Source organism: Pristiophorus japonicus, chromosome 11 (genome assembly GCF_044704955.1).
Source record: "Pristiophorus japonicus isolate sPriJap1 chromosome 11, sPriJap1.hap1, whole genome shotgun sequence".
Taxonomy (NCBI): domain Eukaryota; kingdom Metazoa; phylum Chordata; class Chondrichthyes; family Pristiophoridae; genus Pristiophorus; species Pristiophorus japonicus.
Window position 1 is genome coordinate 165,109,892 of NC_091987.1, and position 22,570 is coordinate 165,132,461.

General features: G+C 44.7%; 1 protein-coding gene across 3 annotated transcripts in view; it reads right to left on the minus strand.

Annotated features, from left to right (window-relative positions):
* The window catches only part of acad8 (acyl-CoA dehydrogenase family, member 8), a 96,164-nt gene that overhangs the window by 11,538 nt on the left and 62,056 nt on the right, over nt 1–22,570 (minus strand). For 2 of the 3 annotated variants that reach the window (XM_070894225.1, XM_070894224.1), the window contains exons 8-10: nt 12,041–12,138; nt 8,160–8,312; nt 2,529–2,631 (exon numbers count right to left, since the gene is read on the minus strand). In XM_070894225.1, coding sequence (XP_070750326.1) covers nt 2,529–2,631; nt 8,160–8,312; nt 12,041–12,138 — 354 coding nt within the window. The remainder of the gene's footprint in view (nt 1–2,528; nt 2,632–8,159; nt 8,313–12,040; nt 12,139–22,570) is intronic. The other variant, XM_070894226.1, reaches the window with a different exon arrangement.

Genomic DNA, 22,570 nt, shown 5'->3' on the forward strand with positions numbered 1-22,570 from the left:
ATGCTGAGCTGGTTGACCAGGTCATGGCGGTTGCCAACAAGCTGGTTTAGCCAGAGAACCAGATGGAAATTATGGTGAGGATGTGAGGGTATGGAGTTTGGGAGTGATGGAGGGGCAAGAAAGATGGCCGCAGTCTTCCCGATGTTATCTGACCCTCCAGCATTCGATCATTGCGGGATTGCGGAGGTGACGGTACAGGGGTGGTAACAGAAGTCATTGCAGGAGATGCTCTGCTAATGGTCTTAAAGCATTACGTTGTGGAACCAACCAGGAAGCAGACTATTTTAGACCTGGTAATGTGTAATGAGACTGGATTAATTAATGATCCCACAGTTAAGGATCCTCTTCGGAAGAGTGTTCATAGCATGGCAGAATTTCAAATTCAGTTTGAGGGTGAGAAAACTAGGTCTCAAACTAGTGTCTTGAACTTAAATAAAGGCAATTGCAAAGGTATGAAGGCAGAGTTGGCTGAAGTGGACTGGGAAAATATATTAAAGAGTAAGATGGTAGATAAGCAGTGGCACACATTTAAGGATATATTTCATAACGCTCAGCAGAGATATATTCCAGTGAGAAAGAAAGACTTTAAGAGAAGAATGAACCATCCGTGGATAACTAAGGAAGTAAAGGGTGGTATCAAATTGAAAACAAAGGCTTAGGATGTTGTGAAGAAGAGTAGAAGGCCAGAGAATTGGGAATTTTTTAGAAACCAGCAAAGGATGACAAAAAAAAAGAGAGAAGATAGTTTATGAGAGTAAACTAACAAGAAATATAAAAAGACAGTAAGAGCTTCTACAAGTATTATGGGCTCAATTTTCCCCAGTATGCGCTGAAATCACCAGTTTCCCCAATCATTCTGCACCAGCGTAACTCAGTTAGTTACGAATTTTTCAAGTCAGTTTTTTTTTTAGCCAAAGGGGGCGTTACCAGCCACCTATGCCACTTCTGGCCATTTTGGGAAGTTTAGCCAGCTGAGAGTTACTCCAGTTCTGATTAGGAGAGCGAGACTGAGAGCGAGAGACGAGTTAGGCCACGCCAAAATGAAGAGATCCAACGGGAAAACCTACAACACATTTTTTTTTGGCGAACTTGGGCCCCCCAAAAAATCGGGCGTAACACTTCAATTACGCCAAAAAAATGCTTTGGGAAAATTGAGCCCATTAAAAGGAAGGGAGCAGCTAAAGTAAATGCTGGTCCCTTAGAGGATGAGACTGAGAAATTAATAATGGAGAAACAGGGAAATGGCAGAGATTTTGAACAACTATTTTGTAGCAGTCTTCACTCTGGGAAAATGTGAGGTTATCCACTTTGGTAGGAAAAATAAAAAAGCAAATTATTTAAATGGGGAGAGATAACAAAATGCTGCGGTACAGAGGGATATGGGGGTCCTTGTACATGAAACACAAAAAGTTAGCATGTAGATAAAACAAGTAATTAGGAAGGCGAATGGAATGTTATCCTTTATTGCAAGGGGGATGGAGTATAAAAGTAGGGAAGTCCTGTTACAACTGTACAGGGCGTTAATGAGACCACACCTGGAGTACTGCGTACAGTTTTGGTCCCCTTATTTAACGAGGGATATACTTGCATTGAGGCAGTTCGGAGAAGGTTCACAAGGTTGATTCCTGAGATGAAGAGGTTGTCTTAGGAAGAAAGGTTGAGTATACGTTTCTTACGATTGCCTTTCATTCTTCTAAACTCCAATGAGTATAGGTACAACCAGCTTAACCTTTCTTCACTGGAGTTAAGAATGAGATGTGATCTTATTGAAACATAAAAGATTCTGACGGGGCTTGACAGGGTAGATGCAGAGAGGAAGTTTCCCCTTGTGGGGAAATCTATAACTAGGGGACATAAGTTTCAGAATAAGGGGTCGCCCATTTAAAATAGAAATGAGGAGGGTCGTGAATCTTTGGAATTCTCTGCCCCAGAGAGCTGTGGAGGCTGGGTCATTGAATATATTTAAGGTGGAGATAGACTGATTTCTGAACAATAAGGGAGTCAAGGGTTATGGGGAGCGGGCAGGGAAGTGGAGTTGAGGCCAAGATCAGATCAGCCATGATCTTAGTGATGGTGGAGCAGGCTCGAGGGGCCAAATGGCCTACTCCTGCTCCTATTATGTTCTTATGAGTGAATACGTGAATGTGGAACCAAGCAAGGGAAGTCCCAATGGGCTGGACCGTGGCAGCGAGGCACTGGAGGAGGACTGTGTCGTTGATGTGTCAAAGGCGACAGAGGTGAAGGGTTAGCGTCACATTCACAGAAAATGTTGTTTGGGACTTTGGCTGAGCTGGTTTGGGGCTGTGGGGAGGAAGAGAAGTTGGGTCAGTATTCAAGATTGGATGATCACTTGGATGGAAGAGACCCGATATCTTTTATCGCGCATGTTCTTTTATTAGGGCTGACACACATACTCAAAAGCATATTGTTTTGTCCCATATAGATTTGTTTTCACAACAGCACAGCAGGAGAATCTCGTGAATCAAATAAAAGTAACCAAAAACAATAAACTTGTATGGAATACTTACCCTCTAGGATCTGATGCACCCTGATATCGCGAACAAACTGCTGTACAGCATAATCCTTCAGGTAGCCATAGCCACCGTGCATCTGCAGCGCCTGATTACAGATCTGTTTGAAAGAGAGAGAAAGTTTATTTTACAGATTTCCTAGGAAGCCATTTTTTTTGCTGAAGATGTACTTCTGTACATATGATGGTACCTGTTGAAGACTATGCATCTTGCACCCTCAAGGTGTATGAACATAAAGGAATCGCTTCTTTTCAGTTACTTTAAACAAAAATGGAAAGTTTGTAAGAGAAATTAAATATAGATGCCACTTGAAAACTTTTTAAAAACAATTCAGAAAAGAATACATCCTTTTATTAAAGATATTAACGGGTTTCTAACATTGCATTCAGGGCTTCCAGTCGGCAGCAATGATTGATTCATGTTAATTATAATAATATAATTATACTCTTAAATTATCTCAAAACTACACAAAGATATTTCCCCAATGTGGTGCACTTGTTCATATAACATGGGTGGCTGGGACCAGTCTCTTATTCCCATCACCATATTCTAATCTGAATTAGACTGCTACATTACTTCATGAGCCCAATAAACAAAGTGTAGCGCCTTACAATCCCAATCCTAGTCTGATGATTGAAATCCCTGAGCCTGAAAATACTGACAGATTTCCTGACTATTAAATACAAGTATATGGATTGTTTGAGATGATGTCACAGAGCAACACAGAGATTTAAACAGACAGATGACAGAGAGATTTAAACATGGTAAAGGTACTAGACTAGCAACTTATTGATTTAATCAGATAGCTTATTGGTAAAAGTATTAGACGAGTAATTCTATGGTAAGTTGTGAAACTGACTGCAGTAAAATTTGGTCATTTATGAGCTAGCACCAAAAAAAACAATGAAAAGCTTCTGGATTGTCGTTGAAAACCGACTGATTCACGAATGCGCCAGGACAGAGAATCTGCTGTCCATACCCTAGCCTACTCCATGGGGTTGACTCTTCGTGGCCTCTGAAGTTGCCTAGCAAGCCAACGAGTTGTAAAAAAAAAAGCTACAAAATTCAGAAGAAGTTCCCTATGGAACACCATTATGGAATCAATACCACAGGAGCTATAATGGATCAAGGAGAAGACCCATCACCACCTTCTCAGGGAAACTAAAACATATATGTAGAATTCTCTGGAGGAAACGCAATCCAAATTGCTGTTTTAACGTGAAGAACCAAAGGTTGTTTATTAACGTTCCTTCCAGTCCGCACTCCAGTGGGTGATGGTCTGATTGAATTTGTTATATGATGGTGCCTAATGTTACAGGATCAGCTATCTCTGCAGATCAGCGGAATGCGAGCTGCCATTTTCCTCCCAAACTCACAGCCCATGCTGCCCGATGTCCTCCTCGAGCTCTCTAACAGGGTCTGTACTTCAACTAGTTTATTATTTTCCATGAATGATGAGTCAATCAGAGATTTGGGACTCCCACACAACCCCCCTCTCAATCTTCTATGCAGAAACACACCTTATCAGGAGGAAGACTCTCTTGTTTAAATCAGACTTTGTGATTAGTTGGCCAAATAATTAAACAGTTGTCTTTACCCAGATCTTACAGCAGTTTTTAATCACCTTTGGAACATTTCATGTGACCTATGGTACACAAACCGCTGTCAAGATGCAAATATATTTACTGGGTTAGACTATTGATGGGCCTGTATTGATTGGGTTAGACTATTGAGGGGCCTGTATTGATGGGGTTGTCTATTGACAGGCCTGTATTGATTGGGTTAGAGTATTGATGGTCCTTTATTGATTGGGTTAGACTATTGAGGGGCCTGTATTGATTGGATTAGAGTATTGATGGGCCTGTATTGATTGGATTAGACTATTGAGGGGCCTGTATTGATTGGATTAGAGTATTGATGGGCCTGTATTGATTGGATTAGACTACTGAGGGGCCTGTATTGATTGGGTTAGACTACTGATGGGTCTGTATTGATTGGTTTGTCTATTGATGGGCCTGTATTTATTGGGTTTGTCTACTGATGGGCCTGTATTGATTGGATTAGAGTATTGATCGGCCTGTATTTATTGGGTTTGACTATTGATGGGCCTGACTATTGAGGGGCCTGTATTGATGGGCCTGACTATTGAGGGGCCTGTATTGATTGGTTTGTCTATTGAGGGGCCTGTATTGATTGGGTTTGTCTATTGAGGGGCCTGTATTGATTGGGCTAGACTATTGACGGGCCTGTATTGATTGGGTTAGAGTATTGATGGTCCTTTATTGATTGGGTTAGACTATTGAGGGGCCTGTACTGATTGGGTTAGACTACTGATGGGTCTGTATTGATTGGTTTGTCTATTGATGGGCCTGTATTTATTGGGTTTGTCTACTGATGGGCCTGTATTGATTGGGTTAGAGTATTGATCGGCCTGTATTTATTGGGTTTGACTATTGATGGGCCTGACTATTGAGGGGCCTGTATTGATTGGTTTGTCTATTGAGGGGCCTGTATTGATTGGGTTTGTCTATTGAGGGGCCTGTATTGATTGGGCTAGACTATTGATGGGCCTGAATTGATTGGGTTATACTCTACTGATGGCCATGTAAAGCACAAAATATTCAAACATTTTCCAGAATTTACAAAATGAAAACTAGAATCTTTCTGAAAACGTCTCACATCGTAGGCTACGCACACTTGTGGCTGGTAGCACTCAACCACCACTAGAGCCACTAGAGCAGGATAAATTCTAAAGTGACAAGAAAAGGGCCAAAGAGAAATTGAGAGATTTGGAGACCCCAAAAAATGGCTTTGGTTATGGCATTGTCAGGGGTATCAGCTGAGCAAAGAATATTCAACAAGGTACCAGTCAAAGCTCCCATAAATAAAGATCAGCCTGATACTGGTTTCTAGCCCAGGCTCGATAAAGGTTCGTTGCTGTGGTGCAACACAGGGATTGCGGGATAATTGGTGGAGCAGGCTGGAAGTGTTGGATTGCCCCATCTCTTCTCATTCTTTTGATACCCGTTTATGTATATTCATCTGGAGGAATCACAAAGTAAAATAACCTTCTTCCAATCTACCCAAGATTCAATGGTCCGAGGGAGGAGCTGCCAGATCATAGGGTGCTGATGGAGACTATTCTATTCCCATGCAGTTTATCTTGGGTTGTCTCCCTTCCCAGCAGCGGCCTGGAGGTACATCGGCTGGCTTTACGATACTTTCTCCAGTTAATTTGGTGGTCATTTCTGTCTTCTCACGGGAGAGATATTTGCATTTGGTTTGGGACTGAATGATTCCTGCGGGTGTTCAGTACTGGTCAGTGCTGATGGGAATCCTTTTGATGATGAGTGCAGGGTGCATTCTGAATATGGTACATGTAATATTTTCTATTGAGAAATGCAGACAACTCTCCACTCCACTAGTGAAAATTTGGCCGGAAAAAAAAATCACTTTTTCCAGTTGATGGGTGTGCCTGCGTATCCACAGTAAACTTCCTGGTCTGGCTCAAGAGTTTGTGAACCTGGTCTGCGCATGCACAAACTAGGCTCAGTCTCTATGGATTCGCGACGCACAGTGATTTATGGCACTTTAATGATAACTTTGGGTGAAATGTGTTTGTTTTCTGCTGTGCACAAAACTAGTAAACTCCGATACTCATCGGGCTTGAGGCACAGGTCAGAGTACTGGCCGGCAGGATTCCTCCCTCGGCCGGACAGAAACAGAGATCGGCACTCAGCTTGGAAAGAAGCCCGGGGGCGGGGTGGGAGGGGGGGTGCGTGGGTGTGGAATTCAAGTGCCGAGCTCCTGTGCCTAAGTCCGGCCGAGGGAGCAATCCTGCCGCCGGCCGAGGGAGCAATCCTCTGACCCATGCTTGGAGCCCTCTGAGCAGAGATTCTGTGGTGGGGCAGGAAAAATGTAATTTCCAATATTATGTTGGAAAAATTAACTTCGAGTTATTTTCTGAGTTTCCTCTGCAAAAATCATCATGAATGTGTGTTTTAAATTGTCTTCTTCTCTCGCTCCAAAAACTCAAATATACTCAGCGTCGATTTTCTTAAGTTAACGTGGAGTTTCTCTGATCGGTACTTAAGGCCACTCTGCGTGTCCTTAAAAAAAATTGGTGTTGCCGAAAATCGCTTAAATGTCCAACAATCGCACAGAAATCTGTTTTCACCCAGACCTGCGCCAAAAAAATCTGGCATATAAAAAATCCGGCGCTGACAGTTGCCGCCGCCGAACAAACTTTGAGGAAAGTTGCAAATTCACGATTGCTCCAAAAACATCGGTGGATGCCAAAAAAACGGCACCCAATGGTGACGAAAACTGAGCCCTATAACTGTGTCAGCTGTGGCGCAGTGGGCAGCACTCTCGCCCCTGAGTGTGAAGGATGTGGGTTCAAGTCCTATTCCAGGGACTTGAGCACAAAATATCTAGGCTGACATTCCAGTACAGTGCTGAGGGAGCGCTGCACTGTCGGAGGTGCCGTGTTTCGGATGAGACGTTATGCCGAGGCCCCGTCTGCTCTCTCAGGTGGACGTAAAAGATCCCATGGCACTATTTTGAAGAAAAGCAGGAGAGTTTCCCCAGTGTCCTGTCCAATATTTATCCCTCAATCAACATAACAAAAACAGATTATCTGGTCATTATCACACTGCGGTTTGTGGGAGCTGGCTGTGTGCAAATTGGCTGCCGCGATTCCTATGTTACAACAGTAACTTCACTCCAAAAGTACTTAATTGGCTGTAAAGTCCTTTGAGATGTCCGGTGGTCGTGAAAGGTGCTATATAAATCCAAGTCTTTCCTCTTTCTTTAACTGTGACAGGATTATCTGATTTAACCTACTCTTGTGGCTACGATGCAGGATTCCCCTGATATAAGGCGTGTGACATAAATATTTTTAGCAGGGGCCAAACTGCAACAATGACACCAGTCCTCGGGCTTTACACAGAGCAGGACCAGGACATCATGTGTGGAGAAGCTTATCTACACAGTTATGGCACTTTTAGTTGTGTGTTAAGCATGTGATTTTCCCAGACCAGTTTACCTGGACTGTGCTCCTGAAACATGTGGTGAATGCTTAAAGAATTACTTTTCAGAATGAAATGAATCTATAACCATCGAAGTTTACAGCACAGAAAAGGGGTCTTTGTGCTGTGCTGTGCTGTCCCTTTGTTAGAGCAATCCCAAATGAGTTCCACTGTGCTGCGTTTCCCCCACAGCCCTTTACCCACCTCTGCTTCAGATAGTTATTTAATCTTCCCTTAAAATTCTCTCTGAACTTTGTCTCAACTGCTCACTGTCACAAAGCTCCAACAGCATTCGGCATAAATACATTTCTCCCAACACCTCTCTCCTCACTCTCAATTACAATTTTAAAAATAATGACCTAGCATCACTGACTCATCAACAGCAGAAATAAGTCTAAATCCGTTCCTACTCAGCTTACCAAAACCCTTCAGAATTGTAGACGCCTCTATGGGACATACCAGGAGTAAATACAAGGCTGGTGCAGTACTGAGGCCTGCAGTTACCTTGTGTATTCAGGCTGCCTGGCCGGCACTATCTTTAACCCTCTGCTTCTCCGTTACTCTGACTAGACGAGCAGACAGGATGCTTGAGACTTACTGTAAAGCATTCATCAGTTGCAAAGAGTTTGGCCATTGCACACAGGGCCACAGCATCCTGCCGACCCTCCTGGAGCGCCGCGGCAGCATTGCGCACCATCAAACGCGCTGCCACCAGTCCAGTCGCCATTTCAGCCAGTTTGAACTGCAGATACTGCAACAAGAAGCACACAGCAAAACTGAGCATCAGCGCAAATCACACAACGAACTACAGTATGCTATGAACTGTGCTATCAACACGATTCCCAGGGCACCATGTTTCCGGGGATATTCATCCAATTCCATTTTGAAAGTTATTATTGAATCTGCTCCCACCGCCCTTTCAGGCAATGCATTTCAGATCACAACAACTCGCTGCCTGAAAAAAATTCTCATCTCACCTCTTTTGCCAATTACCTTAAATCTGTGTCTTCTGGTTACCGACCCTTCTGCCACTGGAAACAGTTTCTCCTTATTTACTCTATTAAAACTCTTCCTGATTTTGAATGCCTCTGTTAAATCTACCCTTAACCATCTCTGCTCTAAGGAGAACATCCTCAGCTTCTCTAGTCTCTCAACATAACTGAAGTCCTTCATCCCTGGTACCAATCTAGTAAATCTCCTTTGCACTCTCTCTCTAAGACAGATATCCTTCCTAAAGTGTAGTGCCCAGAATTGGACATAATGGGCCCAAGTTTCCCCAGGAGTTGCTCCGTTTTTTTTTTGGAGCAACTAGATTTTTTGGAGCACCTTAAAAATCACAATTTTTCCCATTTAATTTGCTCCAATGTAAGTGAGTTAATTTAAGTTTTTTTTTAAGTTTAGTTTTTTTTCCCCAAAAGGGGGCATTACCAGCCACTTACGCCTGTTTTGGCCATTTAAGCAAGTTTAGGCAGCTAAAAGTTACTCCAAACTAATTTAGGCCAGCATATGTGGCCAAGTATCCGCACAAAAAAACCTTGCGGTGAGCTAAGAAATCAGCGCAGGCAGCCAGAAATGGGGGGGAGGGGGGGTAGGGGAGGGAAGTGAGAGGACCTTGCAAAGCACTAAACACCCTCATAACATTAAAGAAGCAGAAATACATTTAAAGCACCAAGCACTAAACAAAGCACAAAAATTCAATAACAAATAAAAAATACAAGGAAGCTGAGAGGAACTGCACCTAAAGCACCAAGACCAAAATAATAAGCAATCAATCAATCAATAAATAACAAATAAAAAATAGAAGTCCTACCTTAGGGAACGCAGCGGGCCGCTGATGAGGGAGCCCATTCGGCCAGGGCTAGCGTCGCAGAGATTCGGGCTGCGAGGAGCTACTGCACATGCGTGCACACTCTAGCGCGCATGTGCAGAGGTCCCGGCACTATTTTCAGCACCGGGACCTGGCTCTGCCCCCCCACTCCTTGTGGTGCGCCACGCTGAGGCCGAAGATGTCCTCAGGAGTGGGGAGATTTGGAAGGTAACTTTTTGGCGCCCTTTTTAGTCTAGAAAGTTGACGCACCTCAGGGGGAGGGGGGGAAACTTGGGTCCATTGCTCCAGCTGAACTTTCTTCCTTTTGTACTCCCTGCCTCTTTTTAAAATACCAAGGATCCTGTATGTGTTTCAAACAGCCTTCCCAACTTGTCCTGCCACCTTCAAAGATTTGTGTACATACAACCCCAGGTCTATTCCTGCACCCCCTTTAAAATTGTTCCATTTAGTTTACATTGCCTCTCCTCATTCTTCCTACCAAAATGCATCATTTCACACTTGTGTGTGTTAAATAACATGGGTCATTTATCTGCCCATTTCACCAGTCTATCTATGTCCTTCTGAAGTCTGTTACTATCTTCCTCATTTCCAAGTTTTGTGTCATTTGCAAGCTTTGAAATTATGCCCTGCATACCCAAGTCCAGGTCCTGCTTCAATTTTGCTAACACGTCTATTATGTGGTACTTTATCTAACGCCCATCAACCACAATATCCTCATCAACCCTTTCCGTTGCTTCATCAAAGAACTCAATCAAGTTAAACACAATTTGCCTTCAACAAATCTGCACTGGCTGTTATTTATTAACCCTTATTTTTCCAAGTGCCAATTCATTTTGTCCCGGATTATTGTCTCTAAAAGTTTCCCCATCACCTACATTAGGCTGACTGGCCTGTAGCTGCCAGGTTTAATCCCCCTCTCTTTTTTTTGAACGGGTTGTATTTGCAACCCTGCAGTTCTCTGGCACCGCCCCCATATCCAAGGAGGAATGAAAGAGTGTGACCAGAGCCACCACTATAACTTCCCTCAGCAACTAGGAACCATCTCATCTGCACCAGCTGACTTTAGGAACTGTAATCCACTGTGGAATTTAGAACTCCCCATCACAAAATGTTACAAGAAAGTCAGGCCCCTCAGCCTGACTATCGTTTGCCAAGTGTTTTTGTACTGAACCATCACAAGGACTCAGGTGGGCATTTAATTTATCCCTACCATTTCCTCCCTTCGCCTCTTGAGATTGGACTAGTTTTCAAGTAAGATTTTAGCAGTTTGATAATACTGACAGCATCTAACAGAAATACTGTGGTTTAATTGTATTGATTTTAAACTCGTAACATGAGAATACTGCCTTGGATGTCATCTTATTTATAGAAACATAGAAAATAGGTGCAGGAGTAGGCCATTCGGCCCTTCGAGCCTGCACCACCATTTCATTAAGATCATTGTTGATCATTCACCTCAGTGCCCCTTTCCTGCTTTCTCTCCATACCCCTTGATCCCTTTAGCCGTAAGGGCCATATCTAACTCCCTCTTGAATATATCTAACAAACTGGCATCAACAACTCTCTGCGGAAGAGAATTCTACAGGTTAACAACTCTGAGTGAAGAAGTTCCTCCTCATCTCGGTCCTAAATGGCTTACCCCTTATCCTTAGACTGTGACTCCTGGTTCTGGACTTCCCCAACATCGGGAACATTCTTCCTGCATCTAACCTATCCAATCCCGTCAGAATTTTATATATTTCTATGAGATCACCTCTCATTCTTCTAAACTCCAGTGAATACAGGCCCAGTCGATCCAGTCTCTCCTCATATGTCAGTCCTGCCATCCCGGGAATCAGTCTGGTGAACCTTTGCTGCACTCCCTCAATAGCAAGAATGTCCTTCCTCAGATTAGGAGACCAAAACTGAACACAATATTCCAGGTGAAGCCTCACTAAGACCCTGTACAACTGCAGTAAGACCTCCCTGCTCCTATACTCAAATCCCCTAGCTATGAAGGCCAACATCCCATGTGCCTTCTTCACCGCCTGCTGTACCTGCATGCTAACTTTCAATGACTGATGTACCATGACATCCAGGTCTCGTTGCACCTCCCCTTTTCCTAATCTGCCGCCATTCAGATAATATTCTGTCTTCGTGTTTTTGCCACTAAAGTGGATAACCTCACATTTATCCACATTATACTGCATCTGCCATGCATTTGCCCACTCACCAAACCTGTCCAAGTCACCCTGCAGCCTCTTTGCATCCTCCTCACAGCTCACACTGCCACCCAGTTTAGTGTCATCTGCAAACTTGGAGATATTACTATCCTACTCATTTTAACTTGGTTACTTTGAAGTGACTTGATTCCTCAGCGGTGATACTCAGGGGGCCAGCATGGGGACAATGGAGAGACTCTGTTCTCATTGACTTATTTTGTAAGGTCCCTAATGGGCTATGGTGGCGGCTACACTTGCACCTCCTTCAGCACAAGCTTTCAGAGTCTCTGAAAAGCCACATCTTGAACATCTCCGGCACCTGAGAATGTGTAATTGGCAGTGGGAGTACTGCATACAGAGCAACTTTAAAACACTGCCAAAAGATGGTACTCCACACTTATGTACAGCACTCTACAAGATCTGCAACTCGACTGGAAGGGACTTTCATACCTGACTGTTGGCAAGAGGTTCCCCGAACTGCTTGCGGACTTTGAGATGATCTCGAGCCATGAGAATGGAGGCATATGCAGCACCTAATGAGCACGAGGCTGCAGAAATTACAAACACAGATAGGGTTAGAAACAGCATATATCAGTTTAAATACGGTAGTAGACACACAGAGGGAGTCACTAGGCCGAGAAATCGGAAACGAAGAGGGTCAATGGGCTGAGGAACATAGTAACAGCAGTGGGCTATTCAGCTACTTGAGCCTGCTCCGCTACTTAATTAGATCATGGCAGATCTGTACCTATTTGGGCATTAGTTTCCATTATAAACAGTCTTCTGGGCAGTGCACGACTGATGGTCATTAATATTTTTTTTAAATATGGGCGGGCGGTTCAGCTAATTCTCGGTATTAACTGTATGCCGAAAGTTACGCTGGCGATAAATGGGCGATAATTGGGTCTTAGTTTCCATTTTTAATCAAATATGGGCTTTAAACTCAATCTTAGTGGTTAAATGGGCAGTAACTGGGCAAACCCGATGGAAAGTCTAGCCCTCTGTCCCTAATAGCCGATTCTAGTAACTTACCCTAAACAGACGTTAGACTAATAGGCCTATAATTTCCTAGTTTGTCTCTCCTACCTATTAAATAATGAAGTGACATTGTCAATTTTTCAATCGAAGGGGACAATTCCTGAATTTAAAATGTTTTGGAAGATCATGACAAAAGCATCAACAATTTAAAAGGTGCTTGGATGGGCATTTAAAGTGCCGTAACCTGCAGGGTTACAGACCTAGAGTTGGTAATTGGGATTAGACTGGATAACCTCTTGTTGGCTGGCGCAGATACGATGGTAACTACTGCAGGGAATCAAATACGGCCAGGATGATCTGCTGGACTAGTTTTGATCGCCTGGATGGGTCGGAGAGGAATTTTCCAGATTTTCCCCCCCCCCCCCAATTGGCCTGGGTTTTTAATCTGGTTTTTGCCTCTCCCAGGAGATCACATGGCTCCGGTTGGGGTGGAGTGTAGAATGTTTCGGTGTAAGGGGTGTCGCAGTTGTGTGGGGCGGACTGGTTGGGCTGGGTGCTCTTTACCTTTCCCGCCATTGTTCATTGTTCATATGTAACCTTCAGGGCTGCTGACCGAGGGCCGTAATGGTCTCCTTCTGCACTGTAAATTTCTATGTTCTATGTTTCTATTTCCTCACCTTTTAATACCCTGGGGTGGAAACTTTCAGGTCCTGGAGATTTGCCCATCTTTAGTCTCATTATTTTCTTAATTACCATTATTTTTTACTTCTATTAAATATAGTAATTCATCCCCTTGGATTTATTTTTAGTTTTCTTTGCATCTTTGGTATTTTACCCCCATTCTGTACTGTGAAGATCGATACAAAGTAAGTGATTAGCAAGTCTGCCATTTCCTGATTTTCAATTACAGTATCACCTGCATCTGGCATTATGGGGCCCACATTACTCTTAGCCACCCTCTTTCTCTTAATATACAGGTTGTACCTCTCCAGTCCGGCACCCTTTGGACCTGACCGGTGCCAGAACAGTGAATTTGCCGAACCACAGGTGGGCTCGCCGAGCCGAGGAACCCTACCTGAAGACAGTGCGCGGGGTCCTGAACGCGTTTGCCAGGCTCCGACTGCGAAACTCGGGCCTCACTCTCTCTCTGTGCTGGTTTGCTGCTGTTTTTTTTTTTTAAGGTCGTGTCTCCCCGCCGCTGCCTCCGGACTGGGGCCAACCGCCTCCCCCAGTCCTGCAGCACCGCCCACGCTCCAGGCACGGGACTGATGCCGAACCTGTACTTGTAAAAACCTGGTGTTGTCCCTCATATCCCTCGCAAGCTTTTTCTTGTATTTGCTGTATTTCATATCTCCCCCAGGCCGCAGGATCTCTACTGCTCTTTGCATTTATATACTCCCTTTCTTTTAGTTTTATACTATCTCTCACCTCTCTTATTGACCAAGGTTGTTTAATTACACAGTAGAGCTCTTGTCCTATAGGGGTATGCACAGGTCTGGTATTGTACCAAGTAGTTCTTTGAACATCTTCCACTGTTCATTCATAGTTTTATCTGTTAATAGTTTATGGTGGTCAATTTCTGCCTCATCTCTCTAAGCCCGCCTTACCTAAATTTAAAAGCTTAGTTCGTGACTTACCTCTCCCTCTCAAACCATGTTATGGTCACTGACTGCTCGGTGCACCCTCACCGTTAGATTACTTACTAAATCTAAATCTTCTCATGTTGGTTCAAAAACACATTGCTCCACAGAGCTGACTCGAATACACTCAAGAAATTCGCTACCTTTGGAACACGAGCTGTTTTGCTTCTCCCAGTCTGTGTGAAAATTAAAGACTCCCATTATAACTAGTTTGCGCTGTTTTTTCAGCAAGCCTCTTTGATCTCCATGTTTTTGTATTCTGCTACTTTATCACTGCTATCAGGTGGCAGAAGACAATTCCCACCAAAGTCTTGCATATTTTTCTATTCCTCAATTGTACCAGCGTTTCTACCGCCTGCTTATCCTTACCGATATCCCCTCTTCCTAATGCTGTTAAAGTGTCCTTTATCAACATTGCGACTCTTCCTCCTTTTCCATTTGTCTTGGATTTTAAATAGATCTTATAGAAACAAAGAAAATAGGTGCAGGAGTAGGCCATTCGGCCCTTCGAGACTGCAACGCCATTCAATAAGATCATGGCTGATCATTCCCTCCGTACCCTATTCCTGCTTTCTCTCCATATCCTTTGATCCCTTTAGCCGTAAGGGCCATATCTAACTCCCTCTTCAATATATCCAATGAACTGGCATCAACAACTCTCTGCGGCAGGGAATTCCACAGGTTAACAACTCTCTGAGTGAAGAAGTTTCTCCTCATCTCAGTCCTAAATGGCCTACCCCTTATCCTAAGACTGTGTCCCCTGGTTCTGGACTTCCCCAACATCGGGAACATTCTTCCCGCATCTAACATGTCCAATCCCATCAGAATCTTATACGTTACTATGAGATCCCCTCTCATCCTTCTAAACTCCAGTGAATACAGGCCCAGTCGATCCAGTCTCTCCTCGTATGTCAGTCCAGCCATCCCTGGAATCAGTCTGGTGAACCTTCGCTGCACTCCCTCAATAGCAAGAATGTCCTTCCTCAGATTAGGAGACCAAAACTGAACACAATATTCCAGGTGATGCCTCACCAAGGCCCTGTAACAACTGCAGTAAGACCTCCCTGCTCCTATACTCAAATCCCCTTGCTATGATGAAGGCCAACATCCCATTTGCCTTCTTCACCGTCTGCTGTATCTGCATGCGAACTTTCAATGACTGATGAACCATGACACCCAGGTCTCGTTGCACCTTCCCCTTTTCCTAATCTGCCATCATTCAGATAATATGCTGCCTTCGTGTTTTTGCCCCAAAATGAATAACCTCACATTTATCCACATTATACTGCATTTGCCCACTCACCTAACCTGTCCAAGTCACCCTGCAGCCTCTTAGCTTCCTCCTCACAGCTCACACCGCCACCTAGTTTAGTGTCATCTGCAAACTTGGAGATATTACACTCAATTCCTTCATCTAAATCATTAATGTATATTGTAAAGAGCTGGGGTCCCAGCACTGAGCCCTGCGGCACTCCACTAGTCACTGCCTGCCATTCTGAAAAGGACCCGTTTAACCAGACTCTCTCCTTCCTGTCGACCAACCAGTTCTCTATCCACGTCAGTACATTAACCCCAATACCATGTGCTTTGATTTTGTATACCGATCTCTTGTGTGGGACCTTGTCAAAAGCCTTTTGAAAGTCCAAATACACCACATCCACTAGTTCTCAAATTCCAGAAGATTCCTCAAGCATGATTTCCCTTTCATAAATCCATGCTATCTTGGACCGATCCTGTCACTGCTTTCCAAATGCGCTGCTATTCCATCCTTAATGATTGATTCCAACATTTTCCCCACTACTGAAGTCAGGCTAATTACCAGTTTTCTCTCTCCCTCCTTTTTTAAAAAGTGGTGTTACATTAGCTACCCTCCAGTCCATAGGAACTGATCCAGAGTCGATAGACTGTTGGAAAATGATCAGCAATGCATCCACTATTTCTAGGGCCACTTCCTTCAGTACTCTGGGATGCAGACTATCAGGCCCCGGGGATTTATCAGCCTTCAATCCCATCAATTTCCCTAACACAATATCCCACTTTATAAGGATATCCTTCAGTTCCTCCTTCTCACTCGTCCCCTAGTACATTCGGAAGGTTATTTGTGTCTTCCTTCGTGAAGACAGAACCAAAGTATTTGTTCAATTGGTCTGCCATTTCTTTGTTCCCCATTATAAATTCACCTGAATCCGACTGCAAGGGACCTATGTTTGACTTCACTAATCTTTTTCTCTTCACATATTTATAGAAGCTTTTGCAGTCAGTTTTTATGTTCCCGGCAAGCTTCCTCTCCTACTCTATTTTCCCCCTCTTAATTAAATCCTTAGTCCTCCTCTGTTGAATTCTAAATTTCTCCCAGTCCTCAGGTTTGTTGCTTTTTCTAGCCAATTTATATGCCTCTTCCTTGCTTTTAACACTATCCTTAATTTCCCTTGTTAGCCACGGTTGAGCCACCTGTCCCGTTTTATTTTTACTCCAGACAGGGATGTACAATTGCTGAAGTTCATCCATATGATCTTTAAATGTTTGCCATCGCTTATCCACCGTCAACCCTTTTAAGTCTATTCTAGCCAATTCATGCCTCATACCGTCGAAGTTATCTTTCCTTAAGTTCAGGACCCTAGTTTCCGAATTAACTGAGTCACTCTCCATCTTAATAAGGAATTCTACCATATTATGGTCACTCTTCCCCCAAGGGGCCTCACATAACAAGATTGCTAATTAGTCCCTTCTCATTACACATCACCCAGTCTAGGATGGCCAGCTCCTTGGTTGGTTCCTCGACATATTGGTCTAGAAAACCATCCCTAATACACTCCAGGAAATCCACCTCCACCACATTGCTACCAGTTTGGTTAGCCCAATCAATATGTAGATTAAAGTCGCCCATGATAACTGCTGTACCTTTATTGCTCACATCCCTTATTTCTTGTTTGATGCTGTCCCCAATCTCACTCCTACCATGGTCTGTACATAACTCCCACTAGCATTTTCTGTCCTTTAGTATTCCGCAGCTCCACCCATACTGATTTCACATCATCCAGGCTAATGTCCCTCCTTACTATTGCATTAATTTCCTCTTTAACCAGCAATGCCGCCCCGCCTCCTTTTCCTCTGCTTATCCTTCCTAAATGTTGAATACTCCTGGATGTTGAGTTCCCAGCCTTGGTCACCCTGGAGTCATGTCTCTGTGATGCCAATCACATCATATCCGTTAACTGCTATCTGCGCAGTTAATTCGTCCACCTTATTCTGAATACTCCTCGCATTGGGGCACAGGGCCTTCAGGCTTGTCTTTTTAACACACTTTTCCCCTTTAGAATTTTGCTCTAATGTGGCCCTTTTTGTTTTTATTTTTTGCCTTTGGTTTCTCTGCCCTCCACTTTTACTATTCTCCTTTCTATCTTTTGCTTCTGCCTCCATTTTCTTTCCCTCTGCCTCCCTGCATAGGTTCCCATCCCCCTGCCATGTTAGTTTAACTCCTGCCCAGCAGCACCAGCAAACACTCTCCCGAGGACATTGGTTCCGGTCCTGCCCAGGTGCAGACCGTCCAGTTTGTACTGGTCCCACCTCCCCCAGAACCGGTTCCAATGTCCCAGGAATTTGAATCCCTCCCTCTTGCACCACTCTTCAAGCCATGTATTCATCTGAGCTATCCTGCGATTCCTACTCTGACTAGCATGTGGCACTGGCAGCAATCCTGAGATTACTACATTTCAGGTCCTATTTTTTAAAATATAGCTCCTAGCTCCTTAAATTCGTCTCGTAGGACCTCATCCCGTTTTTTACCTATATCGTTGGTACCTATATGCACCACGACAACTAGCTGTTCACCCTCCCTTTTCAGAATGTCCTGCACCCGCTCCGAAACATCCTTGAACCTTGCACCAGGGAGGCAACATACCATCCTGGAGTCTCGGTTACAGCCGCAGAAACGCCTATCTATTCCCGTTACAATCGAATCCCCTATCACTATAGCTCTCCCACTCTTTTTCCTGCCCTCCTGTGCAGCAGAGCCACCCACGGTGCCATGAACTTGGCTGCTGCTGCCCTCCCCTGATGAGTCAGCCCCCTCAACAGTACCCAAAGCGGTGTATCTGTTTTGCAGGGGGATGACCGCAGGGGACCCATGCACTACCTTCCTTCCACTGCTCTTCCTTTTGGTCACCCATCCCCTATCTGGCTGTGTACCCTTTACCTGCGGTAAGACCAATTCACTAAATGTGCTATTCACGTCATTCTCAGCATTGTGGATGCTCCAGAGTGGGTCCACCCGTAGCTCCAGTGCCGCAATGCGGTCCGTCAGGAACTGGAGGCGGATACATTTCCCGCACACGCAGTCATCACGGACACCTGAAGCGCCCTGACTTCCCACATAGTACAGGAGGAGCATAACACGTGTCCGAGCTGTCCTGCCATGACTTAACCCTTAGATTAACTTAATTTGGCAACAACAATGCTAAAGGTTACTTACTGATATAACGTGTAATATTTATCTCCCATTGTACGCAGCTTGTTGCCAGACACAGAGAGGGTCATTGGGCTTAGGATTCAGGCACAGAGACTGCGCTTAGGGTTTGGACACAGACATGGTCACTGGGCTTAGAAATCAGAGGCACAGATAGGGTCAATGGGCTTAGGATTCTGACAGACAGCGTTATCAGGCATAAGATTCTGTGAAAGATTTATTAATTACAGCAGTAATTTTGTATGTAACCCAACCTGGATGCACGAATCAATGTTTGCCAACTGACAGGTGAATAACTTGATCTGAAACCGATAGAAAGACCAGAGGGTCAGATCAGAGGGAACATCAAACAACTTACATTTATATAGCATCTTTAATGTAGTAAAATGCCCCAAGGCACTTCACAGGAGTGTAGTCAACAAAAATTGATACTGAGCCATAGATGATATTAGGACAGGTGAGGTAGTTTTAAGCAGTGTCTTAAAGGAGGAGAGGCATGGAAACATAGAAACATCGAAAATAGGTGCAGGAGTAGGCCATTCTGCCCTTCGAGCCTGCACCACCATTCAATAAAATCATGGCTGATCATTCCCTCAGTACCCCTTTCCTGCTTTCTCTCTATACCCCTTGATCTCTTTAGCCGCAAGGGCCATATCTAACTCCCTCTTGAATATATCCAATGAATTGGCATCAACAACTCTCTGCGGTCGGGAATTCCACAGGTTAACAACTCTGAGTAAAGAAGTTTCTCCTCATCTCAGTCCTAAATGGCCTACCTCTTATCCTAAGACTATGTCCCCTGGTTCTGGACTTCCACATCATCGGGAACATTCTTCCCGCATCGAACCTGTCCAGTCCCGTCAGAATCTTATACGTTTCTATGAGATCCCCTCTCATCCTTCTGAACTCCAGTGTATAAAGGCCCAGTTGATCCAGTCTCTCCTCATATGTTAGTCCCGCCATCCCGGGAATCAGTCTGGTGAACCTTCGCTGCACTCCCTCAATAGCAAGAACGTCCTTCCTCAGATTAGGAGACCAAAACTGAACACAATATTCCAGGTGAGGCCTCACCAAGGCCCTGTACAACTGCAGCAAGACCTCCCTGCTCCTATACTCAAATCCCCTAGCTATGAAGGCCAACATCCATTGTGCCTTCTTCACCGCCTGCTGTACCTGCATGCCAACTTTCAATGACTTATGAACCATGACACCCAGGTCTCGTTGCACCTCCCCCTTTCCTAATCTGCCACCATTCAGATAATATTCTGCCTTCGTGTTTTTGCCCCCAAAGTGGATAACCTCACATTTATCTACATTATAGTGCATCTGCCATGCATTTGCCCACTCACCTAACCTGTCCAAGTCACCGTTCAGCCTTTTAGCGTCCTCCTCACAGCTCAAACCACCACCCAGTTTAGTGTCATCTGCAAACTTGGAGATATTATACTCAATTCCTTCATCTAAATCATTAATGTATATTGTAAAGAGCTGGGGTCCCAGCACTGAGCCCTGCGGCATTCCACTAGTCACTGCCTGACATTCTGAAAAGGACCCGTTTATCCCGATTCTCTGCTTTTTGTCTGCCAACCAGTTCTCTATCCACATCAGTACATTACCCCCAATACCACGTGCTTTAATTTTGCACACCAATCTCTTGTGTGGGACCTTGTCAAAAGCCTTTTGAAAGTCCAAATACACCACATCCACTGGTTCTCCCTTCTCCACTCTACTAGTTACATCCTCAAAAAATTCCAGAAGATTTGTCAAGCATGATTTCCCTTTCATAAATCCATGCTGACTTGGACCGATCCTGTCACTGCTTTCCAAATGCGCTGCTATTTCATCTTTAATAATTGATTCCAACATTTTCCCCACTACTGATGTCAGGCTAACCGGTCTATAATTACCCATTTTAGAGAGGGAATTTCAGAGCTTGGGGCCTAGGCAGCTGAAGGCACGGCCGCCAATGGTGGAGCGATGAAAATCAATTATGTGCAAGAAGCCAGACTTGGAGGAGCGCAGATATCGGAGGTTTATAGGGCTGGAGGAAGTTAGAGATTGGGAGGGGCAAGGCCAGGAGGGATTTGACAACAAGTATGATGATACTCATGGTTGTGTGCGCAGGATCAACAGAAGCAACAGCAAGAGAAGGATTCCCTTCCCACAAATTCAGCACTTACATGGGTCCTTTAATGTGGAGAGGCTCAACACGAATGGAAAGCACGTGACATCACTGAGCTTTGTAAACAGATGTGGGCAGCAACTGGGATGCAGCTGTAACATTCTCCGCAAATCTTAAAGCAAGCAGCCATCACCGACTCAGCCCTGCACCCCAGTACCGACCGTTCCCTGGCGCACCCACCGCGCCACGGCATCGGCCGAGCCCCGGCACCAACTGTGCCCCGACGACGACCCAGCACCGACACATGCCCCAACGCCCCGACCGTGCCCCGACACCCCGACCGTGCCCCGGGAACTGAAGCCCCCTGTTGAAACATAGGGTAAGGAATGGGCAAAGAGGTTGATGGGAAATTAAAAATTAGCTTAGCATACAAAATAGAAATCATACTACAAGCTTGTGCGTGAGCTTGGTAGCAACCATGTAGTGAATAAGACATAGTGACTGGGCTTTGAAAGCCTGCCAGACGAAGGCCTTTGGCTGTGAGAGTGGGAAAGACAAAAGAGTTATTAAAATGCAACTACTTCGTTGCAATTTTCAGGCAGAAAAGAGACAGACTAAAGTGTGAGAACAGACAAAATAAGAGAATGCTATGTCCAGAATAACGTAGGCTTTGGACCAGTCTAAGAGCAATGGAAAGTTACTGGAGGGAAGGTGCCGCGTTAAGTCAGGTGGCAGAAGGAAGCCAATCAAGGGAAGAGGCAGATTCAAGCTTACCACAAAACAGAAACATATAAAAGCAGACACAGTGTGTTTTAAAGTTTAGTATAGTGTTAGAATGCATGCTTACATTCATTGTGCTCTGTTTGTAAATCTACTCCGCTTGTAAGTTGTTTGCTTTGCTGAAGGAAGAAATAAAGGCAATTGAACCTCTCAGCATCGACTATTTTTGGCAACACTCAAGTAAAAAGAAAACACCAGATCTTAATACCAACACCCCGCGCCCCGAAACCCGATGCCCGCGCCCCAGAAGATTATTAGAGAACTTGCAATCTCCAATGGCGTCGATTGCAGTTAAAAAACAAGGATTAGTACTCAGAGCTGAAGCACCATCTCCTGCATTTTTCACATGAACAGTGCCACCAGCCCCAGTGACACTGCGCTCACCATCCCCAGTTATACTGTGCTCACCAGCCCTAGATATTATCATCATAGGCAGTCCTTCGGAGTCGAGGAAGACTTGCTTCCACTCTAAAAGTGAGTTCTCAGGTGACTGAGGAGTCGAATGCAGGACCTACAGTCTCTGTCACAGGTGGTTGAAGGAAAAGGTGATCGGGGAACCTGGGTTATCGCATGCTCCTTTCCCTGTCTACGCTCAGTTTCTGCATGCTCTCGGCGACGAGACTCGAGGTGCTCAGCGCCCTCCTGGATGCTCTTCCTCCACTTTGGACGGTCTTGGGCCAGAGATTTCGAGGAGTCAGTGGGGATGTTGCACTTTGTCAAGGAGGCTTTGAGGGTGTCCTTGAAGCATTTCCACTGCCCACCTGGGACTCGCTTGCCGTGGCGAAGCTCCATGTAGAGTGCTTGTTTTAGGAGTCTCGTGTTGGGCAGCAAACAATACGGCTCGCCCAACAGAGCCGATCGAGCGTGGTCAAATGCTTCGATGCTGGCCTGAGCGAGAACACTGACGTTGGTGCGTCTGTCCTGCCAATGGATTTGCAGGATCTTGCGGAGGCAATGCTAGTGATACTTCTCCAGCGCTTTGAGGTGTCTGCTAT